Source organism: Desmodus rotundus, chromosome 3 (assembly GCF_022682495.2).
Source record: "Desmodus rotundus isolate HL8 chromosome 3, HLdesRot8A.1, whole genome shotgun sequence".
NCBI lineage: Eukaryota > Metazoa > Chordata > Mammalia > Chiroptera > Phyllostomidae > Desmodus > Desmodus rotundus.
The window spans coordinates 148,383,733-148,403,295 of record NC_071389.1 but is presented as its reverse complement, the minus strand read 5'-3'; the positions used below and the strand labels follow the sequence as shown (position 1 = coordinate 148,403,295).

At 47.5% G+C, this 19,563-nt stretch overlaps 2 protein-coding genes across 3 annotated transcripts; one reads left to right on the top strand and one right to left on the bottom strand.

Moving 5' to 3' along the window:
• The first annotated feature begins 1,757 nt into the window (after nucleotides 1-1,757).
• Nucleotides 1,758-5,241, top strand: IL23A (interleukin 23 subunit alpha). The gene is made up of 4 exons (XM_024576171.3): nucleotides 1,758-3,132; nucleotides 3,343-3,453; nucleotides 3,963-4,109; nucleotides 4,213-5,241. Exons 1-4 carry the CDS (start codon nucleotides 2,953-2,955, stop codon nucleotides 4,372-4,374), a joined length of 600 nt encoding a protein of 199 aa, XP_024431939.2. The 5' UTR covers nucleotides 1,758-2,952; the 3' UTR covers nucleotides 4,375-5,241.
• Nucleotides 5,242-5,383: 142 nt separating this feature from the next.
• On the bottom strand, nucleotides 5,384-19,227 carry STAT2 (signal transducer and activator of transcription 2). 2 transcript variants are annotated; one of them, XM_053921314.1, is made up of 24 exons: nucleotides 19,005-19,227; nucleotides 17,073-17,216; nucleotides 16,726-16,906; nucleotides 16,351-16,446; nucleotides 16,086-16,175; nucleotides 15,919-15,994; nucleotides 15,398-15,483; nucleotides 15,084-15,238; nucleotides 12,206-12,364; nucleotides 12,005-12,097; nucleotides 11,730-11,789; nucleotides 11,315-11,335; nucleotides 10,995-11,088; nucleotides 10,797-10,844; nucleotides 10,633-10,716; nucleotides 10,371-10,469; nucleotides 10,129-10,264; nucleotides 9,977-10,029; nucleotides 9,755-9,849; nucleotides 9,031-9,167; nucleotides 8,670-8,852; nucleotides 8,405-8,462; nucleotides 7,093-7,397; nucleotides 5,384-6,798 (listed from the first exon to the last, which is right to left on the bottom strand). In XM_053921314.1, exons 2-24 carry the CDS (start codon nucleotides 17,201-17,203, stop codon nucleotides 6,656-6,658), a joined length of 2,583 nt encoding a protein of 860 aa, XP_053777289.1. In that variant the 5' UTR covers nucleotides 17,204-17,216; nucleotides 19,005-19,227; the 3' UTR covers nucleotides 5,384-6,655. The 2 variants fall into 2 exon arrangements, with proteins under 2 accessions (XP_053777289.1, XP_024432154.1); XM_024576386.4 differs by having other exon boundaries at nucleotides 16,753-16,906; nucleotides 19,005-19,226.
• Nucleotides 19,228-19,563: the final 336 nt, after the last annotated feature.

The window sequence follows — 19,563 nt, the reverse complement described above, 5'->3', positions numbered from 1 at the left end:
GGCCACGTAGAGGGCGTCTTTGATGGAAGGAATTCCCCGCAGAGAATACTATTTTCTTTCTTTTTTTTTTTTGGTATGAGGTGAGGCCTGGGCATCGGGATTTTTTTTAATTTTATTTATTTTCAGAGAGAGGAGAAAGAGAGGGAGAGAAACATCAATGTGTGGTTGACTCTCATGTGCCCCACTGGGGACCCACTGGGGACCCGGCCCACAACCCAGGCATGTGCCCCGACCGGGAATCAACCAGCGACCCCACCGTTCACAGGCCGGCACTCAATCCACTGAGCCACACCAGCTAGGGCAGAGAATACTATTTTAAAACATTTCTCACCCCTAGGAAAGGCTGGTACACAGAGCTTTATATAAGGACTCCAGAATTTAGACTTCAGGTCTCAGCATGGTCCTAGACTCAGTCAGAGGTCATAGACCAAGAGAAAAATACCTTAACTCAGAGGGCCTCTCCAATTAATCTCACTTCACAGTTTTTTTAGATTTAAAACCTTGTAAAGAGATGGATGCTGAAAGACCTAGATAATTCCTACACTTAGAGAAATTTCCATACTGAGGTTTCAAATTGAGAAAGACTTCACAGACCCATGAGAATTACAGGATCTGAGATGCCCAGAGAAACCTGGGCTAGATGAGCTACTTTATCAGATGCTCTGTGTCTCCTCACAGTGTCTACTATAATGGAACGACTGAAAATGCAGGCTCTGAAGCCAGATCGTCTGCACTGGAATTTGGCTACTTAATAGCTCGGTGATCTTGGGCAAGTTACGTATCTCTGTGTCTCAGTTTCCTCATTTGTTATATGGGGATAATAATAGTACCTACCTCATCAGTTTGTCATGAGAATTAAATGGGTTAATACATGAAAAGTGCTTAGATCAAGTACTTGGCATAAAGTGAGAGCTGGATATACAGGATGGGGCCAAAGTAGGTTTACAGTTGTGAGTACACAAAATAGTTCATTCTTGTATTGTGTATTAATTATTGTATTATTTTCCATATGAACAACTGCAAACCTACTTTGGCCCCACCCTGTATATTAGCCATCATTATTAACTACCTGGGGGAACTTCAACTGGATTTGGAGCGTGGGTGTCCAACTGGAAAGGTCTGCTTACAAGTGTCTTGTGAATGTGATTTGCATAACGGCTAAAGCCCTGCTGACGTCAAAGACCCCTTGCAGCTCCAGGTCATATCTAGTCCTGGAAGTAATTCCTGTCACACAACAGTCCCACAATCGCCCCACCAACCTTGCTTCCTACCCAGCTCCTGAAGCACCAGGAAGTGAAACAAAGCTGCAGAACCCCATGCCTCCAGCTCACCCTTGTCCCTGTCATCTCATCCCCCAGGGCTCCACTTCCTCCTCCACCTTTTCACCTTTCATCTACTACCCTTTAGGGCTCCTAGAATGGGGATCAGAGGTGGGAAAAGCATAGGATACATTATGCAAAAGTGAGGTGAGCTCCCTTACTTCCACTGGCTACCACCAATTTCCTTATTCCATGTGTATCCACGGTATGTGGGCAGAGGCAAACCATTTCTCACTCAAACTGAGATAACATCTCTGATGCTGGAAATGTTTTATTCAAAGGGTGGATTTCCAGGGAGTCATATTTGAATCAGAAGTTTCACTGGGCAGTTTTGAGTAGTTCTAAGGGAAGGGAGAGCTCTGTTGAGGGTAAATATCTCAGAGGAAAAGGGTTAGCCTCTTGGGAAGGCTTTGGGAGCCATCTGTGTGGTCACTCATGGCCTCACTCTGACGTCCAAATTGTCCTGGGACCCTCCACTAGGTTTGGGGCAGCCCCAGATTTGGACCACCCTCCGCTCCCACGCCTAACCTCACACTCTCAGCTGTTTCACTGATGTTGCATCAGAGAGGGTGGTGAAATCAGTGTCAGCGGATTTTACCCATGGATGCAACAGGCTGAAGGACTGGCCAGGGTTACTGACACTGTGCATCTTCAACTATCTAGAACTCCTGCACTTCTTAGCCGTGGTGTAGGGGCTGGAATGCCTAAATTGGATGTCTAGCCCTTGCTTACACTGGTGTCCCCCCAAACCCCCTACAAAAAAAACATCACTAGTATCTTACGGATCCCATGAAACTTTGGACCACTAAGGTTGAGCAATCAGATGGTTGTTGGCAACAAATGCCCCCTCCAACAGCCCCCCTACCCTGCACAGTGAGGCCTGAAGTGGAGAAGCAGTATCACTTTATACAGCATTTATATGGCTGCCCAGTTCTCAAAGTGCCTTCAAGTCCATTCTCTCCCAGTGAAAATAACATTGTTTCAATGGAGAAAAAGAGCCTTCTTATTTTTGGAGGGCATCTAGTGGGAACCAAACTTCATTCTAAACTGAACTCGCTCTCTTATTGGGAAATAAATGAATGCTTCTGTTTTGGTTTTTCTACAGCAGGGGAGGTAAGGAAGTTAGTTGGAGGGACATATCTTTGAGAGGCAAAAAAAATGAGGAAAAGGTTAAACAGGAAGGAACTTGAAACTAGGCTCATTTAAATATTTGTTATTCTCACCCCACCCCCTTCTACAGCCATTTCAATTCCTGGAGAGCATTACACATATGTCTCATCCCAGGCCTCCAGCCACAGCAACCATGCGAGTCATTTCCCCTGGAACTGAGGCTGCATACCTGGGCTCCCCATGGAGGGGTATGATGCAGGGAGGGGAATCCCACCTGCTGTGAGTCACCTGCTAGTATAAAAGGCGGGTGTTACAATGCAGGGACCTTAAAAAGGAACGCAGAGACAAGGAGAGAAAATTAAAGGAAGCAGCTCAGAACTTCGGTGAACAGAGGAAACCAAAACAAAGACGCAGAGAACAGAGAGAATCAGGTTCTCTGTTCAGAGAGCAAGGGGAAGTGGGCAGATTCCACAGGGACTGCTGCAAGGCACAGAGCCAGCTGGATTTGAGAAGCACGACGGAGATGCTGGGAAGCAGAGCTGTGATGCTGCTGGTGCTGCTGGTGCTGCTGGTGCTGCCACCCTGGTCTGCGCAGGGCCGGGCTGTGCCTGAAGGCAGCAGCCCCTCTTGGGCTCGGTGCCAGCAGCTCTCACAGAAGCTCTGCACACTGGCCTGGAGTGCACATCCCGCCACGGGACATGTGGTGAGTAGCAGCCTCTGGGACTAAAGAGAAGCCTCTCCAAGCTCTCCAAGGCTTCAGTGGAAGACTCTGTGGCCTTGGGTGGAAGCTGGAGGGTTGAAGGCCATTAGGGAGGGAGACAGGACAGGGGAACGGGTCTCCTGGGAGAGTCATGGGCCTCAGAGTCCATTCGGGGTTCAAAAGTACTCATTTTATGCTTCTGCTCCATTCCAGGATCTTCCAAGAGAAGCGGGAGAAAAGGGAGATGATGAGACTACAAATGATGTGCCCCATATCCAGTGTGAGGATGGCTGTGATCCCCAAGGACTCAGGGACAACAGTCAGGTACTAAGATAAGGCTGGGCCACAAGGAAGAAGGGAAGGAATAGGGACATATCTGGGTACCATGGTGAATCAGTAAAAGTTGTATCTGTCCTTGTCCATTCAGGCTGCTATAACAACATACCATAGACTGGGTAGTTTATAAACAGAAATTACTCACAGTTCTGGAGGCTGTGAAAAATAAATTTCTCCAGGCCCATGCCCAAGGAGGTCAGGGTACCAGCATGCTTGGGTGAGGGTCCTCTTCCGAGGTCTATCCTCAGAAGGGGCTAGGGGGCTCCATGGGCCTCTTTTATAAACTCTAATCCCATTCATGAGGGCTTCACTCCCATCCCTCCCAAAGGCCCCACCTCTTAACATCACACTGGGGGTTAGGGTGTCAGTGGGAATGTTTGGGGGACACGAACATTTGGCCCATAACTGTGTCTGGGAAAGGCAAAGACCTGAATGGGTCTTCGGTGAGTGGAGCAGGAAGAGGGTGTTAGTTTTCTTTCACTGCTTTTTCCTCCTAGTCCTGCTTGCAAAGGATCCACCAAGGCCTGGTTTTTTACGAGAAGCTGCTGGGTTCAGACATTTTCACAGGGGAGCCTTCTCTACTCCCTGATGGCCCCGTGAGCCAGCTGCATGCCTCCTTACTGGGTCTTAGGCAACTTTTGCAGGTATGAACTAGAGAGCCTGCAGGGTTGTGGCTTGAAATCTGTGACAGACTGGGGGCGGGAGCTGAAGGGTCTAGAGTCCTAATTGTGTCTTGTGTCCTTTCAGCCTGAGGGGCACCATTGGGAGACTGAGCAGACTCCAAGCCCCAGTCCCAGCCAGCCATGGCAGCGTCTCCTGCTCCGCCCCAAGATCCTTCGCAGCCTCCAGGCCTTTGTGGCTGTAGCTGCCCGGGTCTTTGCCCATGGAGCTGTGACTCTGAGCCCCTGAAGCCCTAAGGATGGCATCCAGACCTTCATGGCTCAGCAAAGCCAAGATGTGAGCCAGCAAGTCAAGCAGCCCATTAATCCTAACGGGACCTGCATGTTGAAAAGTTACCAATACTGGCAGACTTATGATGCTGACCTAGTTCTTGCTGAGTATTTAGTAGATGGGAAGGGAAAACTTGAGATTATTTATCCTCTTGGCAGCAGTTTAAGGGGGAGAATTATTTATTGTATTTATACTGAATTATGTATTTTTCAATAAACTTATTTATGTGGTATCTGAATCTCATTTCTAGGTTTGGTTGGGAGAAAACAAATGAAAAAACAGGGACAAGGGACTTCAATACGCATCCTTCTTCTACTCTGCAGAAGCACAGTAGAGAGGGTTTCCTTTTGGCCCCCTGGAGTATAGAGTAACTGGGATCTTTTTGGTCTTAATCCCTGTATAGCTAAGCAACCCTTACAAAGGGCTGAGATTAGGAAATGGGGCACCTCTCTTGCTCCCTTACCCAGTGCCTCCTTCCCTGCTTTCTGGGCCAAGAGTGTATTTGGCCAAAGACAAAACCCCGATCACTGTAGGACCAAAGTCAGAGTTGTTTGAGCAGGAAGCACATTCTAGAAAGATAAAGGTAAATCCCCGAAACTAATGGGATTCTCCCTCAGTGGATTTCTGTGGGTCCTTCAGAAGAGAGTTTGATTATAAACTATCTTAGAGCACTGACTGGTGTGGCTCAGTGGTTTGAGCTCTGGCCTGTGAAGCAAAGGGTCAGAGATTCAATTCCCAGTCAGGGTACATGTCTGGGTTGCCGGCCAGGTCCCCAGTAGGGGGTGCTCAAGAGGTAACCACACATTGATGTTTCTCTACTTCTCTTTCTCCCTCCTTCCCCCTTTCTAAAATTAAATAAAATCTTAAAAAAAAAATTTGCTGACCTTGATCCTACATGACCTGCTGATGTCCTCAAGAACATTAATCTTTGTGAGCAGAGAAGTAAAGAAGTTCGAAGAGGAAACACTTCTAGGTCAGCACAAAGTTTATTAGCCACTTCTGCTCAGACAGGCCTCCTTCTGAACAGTACTGTTCTTCTAACAGCGATTTTCAACCAGTGTGCCGCAAGAATTTACAAAACAGTGATAACAGCCAACACAACAATAGCCATCTGGTGTGAATGAATCAAAATTATACCCATCTTTTTTGTCAGATTGGGAAAAAATAAGTTTTTTTGGCATGCCACAGAATTTCAGTAATTAGTTTATATATACCCTAAGAGGAAAAGGTTGAAAATTACTGTAACATACCAGGCAGGAAACCACCACACTTTGTTCACATCTCAAGTTTCACTAGAAGCACACATTAAAGCAACAGCAGTTGTCCCGGGGGTCCCTGGGACTGGCTAAAGTGTGCCACTGTCCAGAGCTCCATGGTGAACCTTCGAGGTTCTAAGTTCCAGGGACTTCCAGGTCCATGCCCAAGGAACAGAAACCATCTTTTCAGGTAAACAATATATTGTACAAAAGAAAGGGATGATATCTTAATAGAGAAATATACAAGACTCAGGGCTTCTCTTCCTGTATAAAAATACCAAACTCTATCCATACTATAAAAAGCAATTCCTGAATTCCCAGCCACCGTGTCATCCCTGGCCTCCAGGGGTGATATGCCTCCTAAGCATCAGGAAGGTGGAAACCGGGCAGAATAGGTTATTGTGCAAAGCTTCACAGGCACTTCGGGCTGGCAGGGTCATTTTTCGAGGGAGGAATGGGTGTAGCCAGCTTGGGGGGCAGCGAAGGAGACTGGTAAGAAGACCAGGTCTACCTCTTACTCCCTTCCTTAGAGCGGAGCTGCACAGGGTGGCTAAGGCAGAAAGCTCTCAGTCCTTGCAGGAAAAGAGGAAATTGAGGACTTGGGTCGGGAGTAAGGGGAAGAAGGAAAGGGTCAGCCTAGACCTAAGGGGAAGATGGAGTCCTGTCTGTGTCAGTTCCCCCCACAGGCCAGTGCTAGTGGGCACCAGGTTGGTCTTACCAGCTATTAAAATGCTGAAATCCTTCCATACTGGAAAGAAGCGACTCCTCTGAACTCTCCACGTACCTCCAAACCGTCCTGGCCTGTTCCTAAAACCACTATACCTCCCAGCACAGCAGGCAGCCTGCTTGTACCTTTGACCCCAAGTCAAAGGGTTCACCCAGCCTAGAAGGGACACATGCCTGATTTCCCATCCTTGGAGAACATTATGATGTGGGGGTTGGTGGGGGTAAAAGATATGGAAAGAACAGAGGAAACATAGTTCCTAGTAGTCAGAAGGAATCAGCGGCCCATCTGTGAAGAAATGGCTGGGGTGGAAGGCGTAAGCCTCATCTGCGGTGCTCTGGCCGCCTAGCAGTGGGTCTCCGTTTGGCATGATGTCTTCGATCTTCATACTGTTCCTGAAGACTGGTAGTCAAGAGAAAGAATTCAGAGGGTAGTCCAGAGAAAGAATCTTGCCTCATTTTAGGCAAGGAGTCCCTAACCCAGCAAGGAAAGTGAGGGCTGGAAGGGCCTGAGGGGCACTTAGGTGGGGCAGCAGTTGGTGTGTGGCTTCCTAATGAAAGGAATTACAAGGAAATGAGCCTCCTCTCCAAGGAGGAGCTTAGATCTGGGCCTTTTCTATAATGGATAAGGGAGAGGAATTGGGAAAGGGAAGGTACACACCCCCGCCCCTTTCCCCAGCCCCATCTAATCACTTACTTTCCATTTCCTTAGTGTTCAAGTGTCTCAGGTCATGTGGCAAATCTGGCTCTGGCTCCAGTGCCAGCTGTGAAATAGGGTCCAGAATAGGTTCCAGCCTCAGTTCTGGTCCCAGGTTTGGCTCTTGTTCCACACCCAGTATGGGCTCCAGTGACGGCCCCAGGTCCAGCCCTTCCTCCAGCAGTGGCTCTAATCCCAGGCCTAGTTCTGGCTCTGGCCCTGGTGCCAGCGCTGGGGACAGCTCTAGTGATTCCACTTCTGGCTCCAGATTAGGCTCCAGTGGCTGTTGCACCTCATCCACCTGTCTGGATATCCCAGTACAGACAAAGGGAGAAGGCTCAGTTGTTTAGGCGAAGTGGGGAATGGTAGAGCAAACAGAGGCTACCTCTCCAGTGTAAGAAGGTAATAGGGAAGAGGGCTTAAGAGTCTGAGCTTTGCTCTGCCCTGGCCAGGTAGCTCAGTTACTTAGAGCATTGTCCTGATACACCCAGGTTGTAGGCTCGATCCCCAGTCAGGGCACATATAAGAATCAGCCAATAAATGAGTAAAGAAGTGGAACAACAAATTGATCTCTCTCTTTCTCTCTCCCCCTTCCCTCTCTGTAAAATTAATAAATAAAGATTTAAAAGAAAAAAAAAAAAGGAGCACATGCTTTGCCAGAGTTTGAATCCTATCATTTAGTAGCTGGGTGACCTCAGGCAAGTTAATTAACTTCTCTGAGCATCAGATTTATCATCTGTAAATGGGAACAATATATAACAATGCTTGAGAGGCGGGAGGATGGCTAAAAGCAGGGCACTGACAAACCGGGATCATTCAGCAGCCAGGCACCTTAAGCATGGCCCTTCACTCTGCTAATCCTCACTTTCCTTAGCTGAACACAGCAATAACAGTGTCTGCCTCTCAGGACCATTGTGAAGACTCAGTAAACGAGAGAATGAACACACAGCTTTAGCCCAGAGCCTGGTACTTAATAAACATTCATTAAATGTTCCTACTCGCATGAATTCTCATAAGGATTACATTTTTTTAAATGTTCTAAAAGTATCTAGCACCATGTCTGGCATCAAGCAGATGCCTGTTAACATCAGTGATTACAACCACTATTATCGGGGAGCCCCTGGGGAGACAACCTAAGGACGGCAGCAGGGGAACAGAGGAGAGAGAGAGTCTAGAAAGCAGGAAGAAACCTCGAGGCCCGGAGAGTACAGGTGAGTAGGAGAGAAGGCCAGGGAGATGGGGATGGGGCAGGTCCGGTTCCCTATGCCAGCCAGAAAGGGTGAGGGGGGTGGCCGAGGAGTTCCCAACTCACCTGTTAGAGACCACAATGAGCTTGTGTTTCAGGTACTTTTTTCGTTCTTGGAGATTAACTGTGAGGGATGTACACAAGGGGTGGCGAGGTCAGTGGACTAGACACAGACTGATGGTTGTGACAGTCATATCTCCTTATTAACTAGCAGTGTCCCACAATCAAATCCCTACACTTCTCTGGTTATTGGTTTTCCCACGTTTGTAAGGAAGGAGCTGGAATTTTGGATGCCTGCAATCCACCAGTGAAGTATGTCAGTGACTCTCACCTTTGTCCTCATAGTAGCACCCAAAAGCCTCATCCCGGGGGATTCGGGGGTAGAGGAAGCATAGTGGGTTCTCGGGTATGTTCTCCTCAGTGAACAGCTGGTAGTGGTGGATGATTTTGGTCAGTGGGAGTGACTGCAGCACCTCCTTGGTGAAGGGCTTCACAGAGTAGATGTCCACCTTATCTGGAGAGTGGATACAGGAGCAGGCAGGCTTGAGAGAAGAGGCTGGGCCTGGGGGCTGCCCGCCATGCCTGCCCAGCCCCTGAGCTGCTGAGGGATTCAGGACAGAGCCAGGGAAGCCAAGGACAAGCAGAAGGGCAGAAAGCAGAGGCTGTGGGAACAGCAAGGCAGAGCAGCTGACCATCATCCTGGTGTTCCACCCAGGAGCAGGTAATGCCCCCTTCCGATGTTTCACTGAAGCGCAGTAGGAAGGTACCAGACATGGTCTTCTTCAGCAACTTGCGCTCCTGGCTCCGGCTTACAAAGCCCATGATGCGCCTAGAACAGAGAAAGCAGCTGAGAGGGCTGCCTGCCTCCCTGATTCCTTAGATGGGGAGAGAGTACCAGGTTTTGGCCCTGGCTCTGCCCCTTATAAACTGTCCCACTGTGGTCAAGTCACTTTGCTTCACTGACATTATCGACCTCCCAGGGTTGGAAGAGGTATGAGGATTCAGTGAGGCCACACAGATCAAAAGCACCTTATGAAAGGCAAAGTGCTGTGCAAATGGACAGGCGGTGTGGTGGAAAGAGCACAGGCTTGGGGGCAGGCAAGCCTGGATCTAAACCCCAACTTGGCCCCTTGGGTAAGTTCTTTAATTTCCTCACTTGAAACAAGGGTGGCAACACCCACCACGCAGCATGGTTTTAAGGGTTACGTGACAGAATTCATTAAAGCACCCAGCAGGCTCTGGAGCACAAAGATGCTTGACAAATACTGGCTCTGACTATTATTGCAAATGTGAGGGGGTGTGACCTTGAACCAGTTTTTGCTCTCTCTCCCTATTTACCACATGAGGGCGTACGGAGTCCATTCTCAAATCCCGAAAGGCAGCTGGGCAAGGGGAGAGGGAGGCTGCCGATCTTACCCATCTTTCCAGAGATCCATCAGGTGGTCGTGTACCAGGTCCAGAATTTTGTCTAGCCATGTCCAGAATGGCAGCTTTCCAGGAGGGCTCTCTCGCTGAAGGAGGAACGGAAAGGCAGGAAGAGATGTGGAGTTGCCCCTGATGTGGGGAAGGCGTGATGGGGGCGGGGCAGGAGTCTGGACTGGGGACTGAGATCTAGCTGCCCAGGATGCAGGGCGTTACCTTAGTGAAGTCGGCCCAGGACAATAACGCACCCTCATTCCCGGAGTTCTGTCCTGTGGCAGACAGACAGACAGATAATGAAAGGAGGCAAGTCAGGGCTCCTGGGATGGAAAGGACAAAGGGCTGAGGCTGAGACAAAAAGGGGTCTGTACCAAACAGCTTGTCCTTCAGCATGCTCAGCTGGTCCTGGTCGAGGCCTCGGCCAACGTAGGATGAGAACTGCCAACTGAGAGCAGGGCCCAGCAAGTTCCAGGGGGCCTTGGGGGGGCTGGAGAAGAACTGCTGGTTCTGCAGGGGTGGGGGGAGGACAGCATGGCTCAGAGCAGCGCCCTCACACCAGCTTGCCACACTCCTCCTAACCAACCATCTTTTGCCTGTCGGCCCCGTCTCCTACCTGGGGGTTTGAGCTAAGCAGATTGAACCAGAGAACTGAGGCCCAGGCAATTGAGAGCTGGTTCGTGTTCGAAGTAATCACCACAGGGAGGGTGTCTGTCTGGGGAGAAGACAGGAATCGCAGAGGTGGCGGTGATGATTTGAGCTGCAGACACTTGGTAGGGGCCAGGGGTAATTATTTCCCCAAGAGGTTTCTGTTTAACCCTGCCTTATGCCTTCTCCCAGACCTATTACATCTCTCCCTGCCCTCCATCTTTACTCACTTGCAGTTCCTGCTTCAAACCCTGGTAGGTGTATTTGACCGTGAAGCTGATAATGTGCAGTTCCTCTGTCACACCCAGCAGACTCTGGGACAGCCAAAGACACAGTGACCAGAGGGTCCTTTGGCATGTCCCTCCTACTCCCCAGTCCCCTGTCCAGGCCTCACCTTATTGGTGCCCTTTCCTGAGCCACCTGAACGCTGCTCTGTCAGAGTCTGTGAAGAGAGGGGGAAGAGAGAGGATGTCAGAGGAAGGACCTCAGTGTCCCTGGGACCCCTGTTTTGCCCTGAAGACTTCCCAAGGTCCGGGAACGGGCCCCAGCCTGTTCCACTGGACTAGCAACGTAAGCTACCAGCCCTTCTTACCAGGTAACGGAAGTCCCAAATTAAGCCCTGACTCTGCCCTTTCTCGGGGGTCAAAGTTTTCTGGTTTGAGGTCAGAATGTTGAACTTCCGGAAGCTGTTCCAGGAGGAAGAAGAGGTATGAGGGACAGGAACAGAGTTATTCTAACATTCAGCAGGAAAGCAACGGAAGTTCTACTTCATTTCAGACCTCTCCATCTCCCTCTGCTTATATGCCACCCAATCAGCCTCGTCCTCGTTTGTGCCCCTGTCCTGGCGGCCGCGCGCTGCTGTGCGGGTCATGCAGTGCACGCGTGTTCACAGAGTTTTTGTCAGGTACCTACCCCTGTGATTGAGGAGGATTCCTGAAAGGAAATGCGAAACAGATAAACAAATAAATATATAAATATAAATATATATACACACTGGGAAGCAAAACACTGTAGAAATTAGGAATTTGGTCTCTGGGATGGGACAGATCTCAGCTCAAACCCAAATCGGCAGCTCACTAGCTGTGCGGACTTCCACATGAGACACCATCTCTCTGACCTTGTTTTCTGATGTGAATGGTGCATCCATAATATCTAACTCATGGGGTTCCTGGACAATTAAATGAGTACTTGACCAGGTGCATGTCACACACTAAGTACCCCCAAAAAGGGATTAAGTTATTATTTCTGTGAGGTTGGTGTCTCCCCTGCCCTATCAGCCCACGTCCTGGCCACTCCTTGGTCCTACCCTTCAAGGGCTCCAACTCACCTGTCAATAAAGACTTCTGCAGTCAGCGACTCACTGCCTTCCTGGAGTCTTACCAGCAGCCTGGAGAGAAGAGAGGTGGATGAGAGAAGTGGTCAACCCCAATTCCCTGGAGAGACCAGATGTTCGGAAAAGATAAGGGAAGAGACTAGAAGAGGTAGGTTGATTGAGGGGAAAAAAGAGAAGAAACAGCCAAGAGTGGAAAGATCTGTAGAGCCAGGAAGCAAACAGTGCGAGGTCTGGAAAGAGGAATCAGGAGTAAATTCCGAAATACCAACCTTGTTCGGACCGTGAACTTGCTCCCAGTCCTGAGGATGAGGGGTCGATGGGGAGTCTGAGGCATACAGGGCTGAGTTTCTACCACAAAGGCTCTGGGAAGAGAGACACAGAGAGAAGATATAGGTCAGCATCTGTAAGAATGGCTCCCCTTGTTCCTTTCCCGTGTCCTCCCTAGAAGTCCCCCTCCTTGGCCTCTAAACCTGTGGAGCAGACGCTGTAGCAATTCCATAACCTGGGCCTCCTGCATGTCCACTCCTTTGGTCAGAGGGTCGTTTTGATAGGTAACCAAGAGACTCAATTCCTTCAGCTCCTTCAGCAGCTGCCGCAGATGAAACAAGAGCTTTGCTCCTTCAGTGAACCTGAGTGACAGAATCCAAGGACAGAGAATCCATGAGTTTCCTGGAGCCCCTAAACAGGCTCTGATAGCTCCCCTTTAACAATGTGGAGCTTTAGAAACTGAGTGGGACAAAAAAAGAACATGATTCATAATCCAAGAAATGAAAATCAAAGCTACTTTCACATTAAAACTGGTAAAAGGTTAACATAATAAAGCTAACTTTCATATGATGCTTGACATGTACTATTTATTTAAGTGCTTTACACATGTTAAAGCATTTAATCCTTACAAAACCCCATGAAGTGGGCACTAGTATTTTCCCTATTTTACAGATGATAAAACTGAGGCACCGGAAAGTTAAGCAACTTGCTCAAGGTCATAGGGCTAGGAAGGAATGAAGTTGGACATGAGCCCAGGCAGTCTGGCTGCATGACTCAGACTTCTGACTTCTACACTTTCTGTCTAAAGAAAGTATAAAAAGAAAAGTAATAATAGGCAATGTGACAGGAAAACAATCATATACCACATATAAGCAAATAAACTGGAATAGCAGCTTGAAACTATTTTTTAAAAGCCTCAAAAAATGTGCATACATTTTACAGCATTCCATTTCTGAAATATATCCTAAGAAAATAATCAGACACATAGACAAAGACAAATGTACCAGGAAGGTCATAGTTTTGTTATTTGTAATAGAAAAATTAGAAACAATTGGTAATAGGTATATAAATGGTGGCACAGTCACATCATGAAATACTATGCAACCATTAAAAATAATGACACAGGCTCAAATATTTAACATGGAAAGACATCCAAAAATATTAAATTAAAAAAATTATAAGATAGTACAGATATATGATTTTTAAAAATATTTTATTTATTTATTTTTGGAGATATGGGGAGGGAGGGAGAAGAAGAGGGAGAGTAACATCCACGTGAGAAAGAAAAACTGGCTGCCTTTCGCCCATGCCCTGATTGTGGACCAAACCCGCAGCAGAGGCAAGTGCCCCCACCAGCAACTGAACCAGCAACCTTTTGCTTTGCAGTCGACCCCAGCCAACTGAACCACAGCAGTCAGGGCTGGATATGATATGATTCGATTTATGTTTAAAATAGATGTTATTTTTGTATATATGCATAGGAAAAATCTGGAAAAAGTATGCAAAAGCATGAACAGAGGGTACCTACCTCTGTGTGATTAGATTATACAGATGGGTGATTTTTACTTTCTTTTCTCTTTTACGTTGTCTGAAATTTTTTCAATTGGTATACATTATATTTATAATGAGAAAAAGCAATAAAGCTCTTTTTATTAAAAACGATGAAATAAGGCAAGGCGTGCTCTCCTTCCTGTGAGCACACCTGCACCCTTGCCTTACCAGTCTTCTTCCCCCCCTAAACTCTAAGGGACCCCACAAGACCTGCAATCAGGGGAGCAATGGGCAGCGGCAGCTTGTCCGATACTAACCCCCTGAACCTGCCTCCAAGGCCCTGTTTTCTCAGACTCTCCAGTGAGCTGACAGCAGCCCCGCCTTGGCCCACTTTTTTCCTGTAAGGTTTCTACAGAGCCAAAGCAGCCCCTCCTAGGCTCTCTCCTGTTGCTTCTTCTATCCTAAGCCCTTCCTTGTTTCACTGTCCCCAGCTTTAATAAACGTACTCTCAAACAAAACAAAACAAAAACCAATGAAACAAAAAATCAACACAATACAGATGGGTGATAACACCATCACCACCAGCGAGGAAAGGTACATACTTGAACCCAGAAATACCACTTCTGGCAACTTATCGCAGAGATAATCAGGAATGTAAATAAAGATATAGCTATGAGGTTATTTAAATAATTTAAATACTGTTCATGTATGTGAAGCCCTACATACCTGTTTTTAATTTACCTGTATATTTTTAATAGTTTAAATTATAATGAATTTCCTCATGAGAAAATACTTAAAACAGTAGGTATTTTTCAAGTACGTTGAAGGACCCATTCCTTTTTTCTTACATCACAATAAAATTAATATAAAGTAAAAAGTTTACTGAAAAAATAGCAAGAAATTAAAAACAACCTTAGTGTCCAAAAACAAAGAGTTCATTAATTACACTGTTACCTCTGTAGAAGGAACTAAGGCAACCGTTGGAAGTAACATGGGTAAGTAAACTGCTAAGTCAAAAAAACAAGGCAAAGCAGCCCATGTCTCAAACCAGCATGAGGGTATGATTCGATTTCTGTTTAATAATGTTACAGCAGCTACACCTGGGTAGTAAAGCAGTAAGTAAATTTCTTTTCTGCATTATACTCATTGCACACAAAAAAGTAGAGGATATATTTCTCAGGTAATTAAAAAGGAAAGGCTCTGGCCCTGGCCGGTGGCTCTGTTGGTTATATCATCGTGCAGGTCAGGGCACACCCAAAAAGCAACCAGTGCAAGCATAAATAAGTGGAAATAACAAATCAATGTTCCTTTTCTCTCTCTCTCTAAAAGTCAATAAATTAAAAAAAAAAAAAAGAGAGAGAGAGAGAGAGAGAGAAAGAAAGAAAGGGGAAGGGCCCTGGGCTTCCTGGGCAGTGAGAATGCAGAGCAGAGTGCAGCTGTAGTCAGATGAGGAAGCTGGGATCATTCTGGGAGCAGAGATTCAGGAGAGCAATACCTCTTGCCATATACGGGGCATTACAACTTATGAAGCACAGGGCAGTGGCTAGGACTAGGGTTGGGCGAGCATGAAGGCAGGGAGGTGCCTCTTACCACTTCTCTAGCTGGAGAAGTTCTAACCCTCCATTTGTGGGGGCTCCAATGCAGGCTTTCTGTTGCTGGGCTTTCCACTCCTCCAGCTCAGGCAGCAGTAGCTCAATTAGGGTAGTTAATCGACCTAGCAGTGCTCTGGAGTCATCCAGCACCTCCTAAGAAAGACATAAGTGCTGAGCATCTCTCACCATCCCCTTCCACCATTCAACTAGGGATAAAGGGACAAAGAAGCCAAGGCGAAGAGGCCAGGGCTCCCAGGAACTTTATTTTCCCCAGCTCCCTGCTGCCCACTCCCTCTGTCCTTTGCCGCCCACCTTTCTCTTTTTGTCCAGTTCATTGAGGGTTTCCTGCAGAAGCTGCTGCTGTCTGGTATGATGGGGGTCCAAAGAAGCTGTCCTCACTGGATGCAGAGCAGGAAGTGAGACAAATGCTCAGGCCTAGGGCTCCTTCCCCTCACCTTCCTGGCCCAGACCTCAGTCAGAGTCAGGGAGGGGGAATTCTGATGGGAGAAGGAGGGAACCAAAGCAAAGCACAGGCACCTCTGGGCCCTCAGGCGAATTCTGAGCTGTCCTGCTTGAAACAGGAGCCCACTCTCTATCTGCTAAGGCAGTTTCCCACGCATCTCCTCCAACATTCACCAGCTGTCCCTCAGCCATACCTCCAGCCCCACCTCCACAACATACCCTGGCACTTCTAGCTTTGCATGGCAGCAGGACTGCAGCCAGTGGGGTATAGCCAAAGGTGACTACTGTTTACTGGGCTTTTCCCTTCTGCTCTCTTCCACCCTTGGCCTTCCAGGAGGCACCTTTCTCCCACCCTTTAATGTGCTTCGTACCTGGGGCCTGCGTCTTATATCGGAAGCAGAAGACATCTTGCTGGTCTTTCAGTTGGCTGAGGGATTTTACCAGCTTCTGTAGCAGGGATAAGACCCAGATAAGGCTGCTTCTGTGGGAGGAGGCAGGCCGAGTCCTGCCCACCCTGGCTCCTGCCACATCTACCAACCTCCATCATAGTCCTTAATTCCAGGACCCGGGATTCAATCTCATGCTGCTGGCTCTGTACAGGTGCGTGGAGGTCTGGCTCCTCTTGCTCCTGAAATAAAGAGGCTCTGAGCACATTCAACTCTACTTTTTCATCCCTCAAACCCAGGCCTGAAATTATAGAATAGGCTATTAGGGAATCTTATTCTGAGGCAAATTTTCTAAGTCTTTTCCATGGTCCCTCTCTACTCCAGGAGCTTTCAATATCACCAGCAAATTGTTCTCACCACTTGAGCCCTCTGAGCCTGGATCAGAATTCTTTTTTCTTCCAGAAGGAGATTAAAGATCATCTCAGCCAATTGGATAGGACCCCCGGGAAAGGCCTGCAGGAGGCAAAGAGTATTGACTGAACTCGACAGCCTTCAATGAACCTTCCCACCAGCGAAGCAGTGCTTCCCCTCCTTCAGGTTCCGGAGCCCTTCTCCTTTTCACCACTGGGTGTCCCCAAACCCTAGCCTCTTATAAACAATGGCCTTCTCTCTACCAGTGACCCCCCAAGTCCAGGCTCTGTTCCCCTTTCCCCAAATCTGTACCTGCCCCTTTGCATCTCCAGGTCCTGTTCCACACCCCAAACCATACTCCTCTACAGCTCCCATTCCTACCTTATTATTCCCAGCTCCTCCAAGTACCTGAATGTCCCGACAAAATTTTCGTAAGTTATGCTGTAGCAACAAGCGCTCGGGGTCCTGGCTGCAGCGGGCACACTCATAGTTTAGTTGGTCCAAGAAGTGGAGGAATAGCATATTAGCCTGGGAATTATTGTTACCCAATGCAGCTTCTTGCCTGGGGACCAGAAATGACAATGATTAGTAAGACTCTCCGCAGGATTGCTACTGGCTTGAGGCCTTCTAACCCCTTCCTGCCCTTGATGTCTCCAGGATCCTGGGGGCTCAGAAGAAAGAAACCATTTTCCTTATCCTCCACCCCGCAACTTCCTTGAGGACCTCACCAGTTCTGGTCTTCAATCCAGACAGCCAGGTACTGTCGAATGTCCATTGGCAGGAGGCTATTTGTGTAGAGCTGGTGCAGCTGATCCTGAAATGGGCTGTCGAGATTCTGCAGCATCTCCCATTGCGCCATTTGGGATCTGAGTCTGGATTCAAGTTCCCAGTTGTAAATTTTGCTGGACTAAACCATCCACAGTCTCATGACACTTTATTATTACAAATCAAAAATTTGTAATTATACAGGTAAGAATAAAAAGGGGTATCCAGCTGACCGCACTTCCAAACTTCATCCCCTCCTCTCCTCTCCAGAAATCAATATTATTAATTTGGTACATATTCTTCCAGGGAGTACTATTTAAGAGCTCCAATATGTGGGCCTTTTGTTTTAATAGTAATTTTTGAACACACACCAAAGTAGAGTGAATAGAAGGATCATCCGTGTACCCATCCTTCATCTTCAACAAACACTGATGATATTTCTATCATTCTTACTTTATCTGTCTTCCCCAGTAAATTTATTTTAAATTTGTATGTGTATGCATTTGTTGATGCTGGAGTTTTAGAGGTGGTGTGGGTCATAAGTATCTATTTCAGCATGACTCCTCCCGGTCCCAAGGCTTTATTGGGGGCTGGAACCTGCTTGGAGATGAGGCACACTCAGTACACTGCTCTCCACGTAGGAAGGCAGAGCTCCATTCCAAATGTTTAAATGTTGTGCAAGGGGTCTCCCAACCCCTAAGGGGGTGTCATCTTTTATGACTTCTGTTGATCTCTGGTTCTTCATGTGGATTTTCAACTTTGTCAGAGACCCAGAAATTTCATTCAAAACTGGTTTTTGCCTGTCATCAAGCAGACTGAGCACCGAATCTTTCTCCCTAGCTTGCTCCACCTACTGCCATTTGTCTGTTTAGGAAATTAAAACGTATTCTTGTTGCAGCCTGAGCCTAACAGAAAAGAACGAACATGCACATCACTGGTCTAAAAATGTCATATGATTTTATTACAAATCAAAGAAAAAGGTTGGGGTGGGAGAAATTTTTTTTCCTTCCAGAATGAATAGTTATGAGCTGCCTTTCTACCTCTAGGAATTAGGAACAGGGGAAGGAAAGGATTGGGCAGAGGTTCTTATTTTTCATTTTAACCCTTTTAGTAGTGCTTGACTTTTTAAACTATGTACGCCTGTACTGCTTTTTAAAAAACAAATAAAGAAGCCCCAGTTCTCAAGGAACTAATTGTTGATATTAAAAGAGTAAAGCAGAATAAGAAACAAAAGAGGAAAAAAGCAAAAAACAAAAAACAAAACAAGAAATAAAAACAAAGAGTAGGGCAGCAAGTAAACCCTGAGGTTTAAATATGAAAACAAACAAACCTGTTTTGGTTTTCTTTTTTCAAATGGATTGCAAATACTTGAGGTTAAGGGCTGTGACACTTAACGTACTTCTCCAGTTATCTCTCTCTCTCTTAGGTACACACTGTGTTCAATAAGCTTTTCTAAAATGGACTTCTTTTGTTTGCGATCTTAGGCCAACAATTTCACCTTTCTGTATCTTATCATTTTTAACATAACAAATACGTATGATAAATCGTATCTACCCTTAGACATTGACCTTTCTGGAGGGTGTGTGGGGCGGGGACGAGGACCAAAAATATCACAGACCAGGTTAAAAGCGTTGGCTAAGACACTAAATCAATGCCACAATGCCAAATTTCGGGTCTCGGAGGCTGCAGGGGAATTTTGGGAAGGGGGCATTAGGTTTGCAGAGCTAGGCCGGACAAGAAAGGGTTGATCAGGATGCAGCCAGGCCACAGCTCCTATTTTAATGTGGGGACAGAGGCTGACCCCTTCAGGACACAGTCCCCGGGGCCCGCTGCACTTCTCAGAAGGAAGTCGCGCCTCCACTCCCAAACCCAGCGCGCTTCTTCAGGGTCCGTACCTGGTTAGCGCCTCAGTCCTCGCTCCCTCCGAGGGATCTGATCAAGGCTTCCGTTTTCCCGACGGAGCTCGGTCACCAGAGCCTCACTCCCCGCGCTGTTTCGCCCCGCTTCTCGGACCCGTCCCCCGGTAGCAGGTTTGAGCGGGCAGCTGAACCTTAGAGCTCGCAGGTCCCCGACCCACACCCCAGCACTGGCCAAGCCCTTCGCCGGCTGAGTTCATTGGCACCGCCACAGCCCCTCCCACTCCGCGGGGCGGGACAAATGGAGCGGAAACCACACCTCCAGCTCCAGCGATTGGTGAGAAACCTCAAGAAAGCACCGCCCCATATCTGCGGAGGGAGGAGTCCAATCAATGTAATAGCGCAGAACTGAAACTGCTGATTTCCGAGAACTCGCTCAGTCCCTACGGAACCGAGATTAGCTCTGACACTGAAACGCTTAGGACTCCATGAAAAGAGGTGGGACCGGAATTTCAACTCTTTGAGATAGGAAGGGGAGGGCTGAAGTAATAACAAAACACAACAACAACAAGACCCAACTATTTGCCGAGCTACTGAA

What these genes read in the sequence shown, in the direction of transcription:
- IL23A (XM_024576171.3), top strand. Translation starts at nt 2,953, where the DNA reads ATGCTGGGAAGCAGAGCTGTGATGCTGCTGGTGCTGCTGGTGCTGCTG. An exon ending in ATCCCGCCACGGGACATGTG is followed by an intron (nt 3,133 to 3,342) that starts GTGAGTAGCAGC and finishes GCTCCATTCCAG; the next exon opens with GATCTTCCAAGAGAAGCGGG. An exon ending in GACTCAGGGACAACAGTCAG is followed by an intron (nt 3,454 to 3,962) that starts GTACTAAGATAA and finishes TTTTCCTCCTAG; the next exon opens with TCCTGCTTGCAAAGGATCCA.
- STAT2 (XM_053921314.1), bottom strand. Translation starts at nt 17,203, where the DNA reads ATGGCGCAATGGGAGATGCTGCAGAATCTCGACAGCCCATTTCAGGAT. An exon ending in CAGGAAAGGGCACCAATAAG is followed by an intron (nt 10,717 to 10,796) that starts GTGAGGCCTGGA and finishes TGGCTGTCCCAG; the next exon opens with AGTCTGCTGGGTGTGACAGA. An exon ending in GTGCTACTATGAGGACAAAG is followed by an intron (nt 8,463 to 8,669) that starts GTGAGAGTCACT and finishes CATCCCTCACAG; the next exon opens with TTAATCTCCAAGAACGAAAA.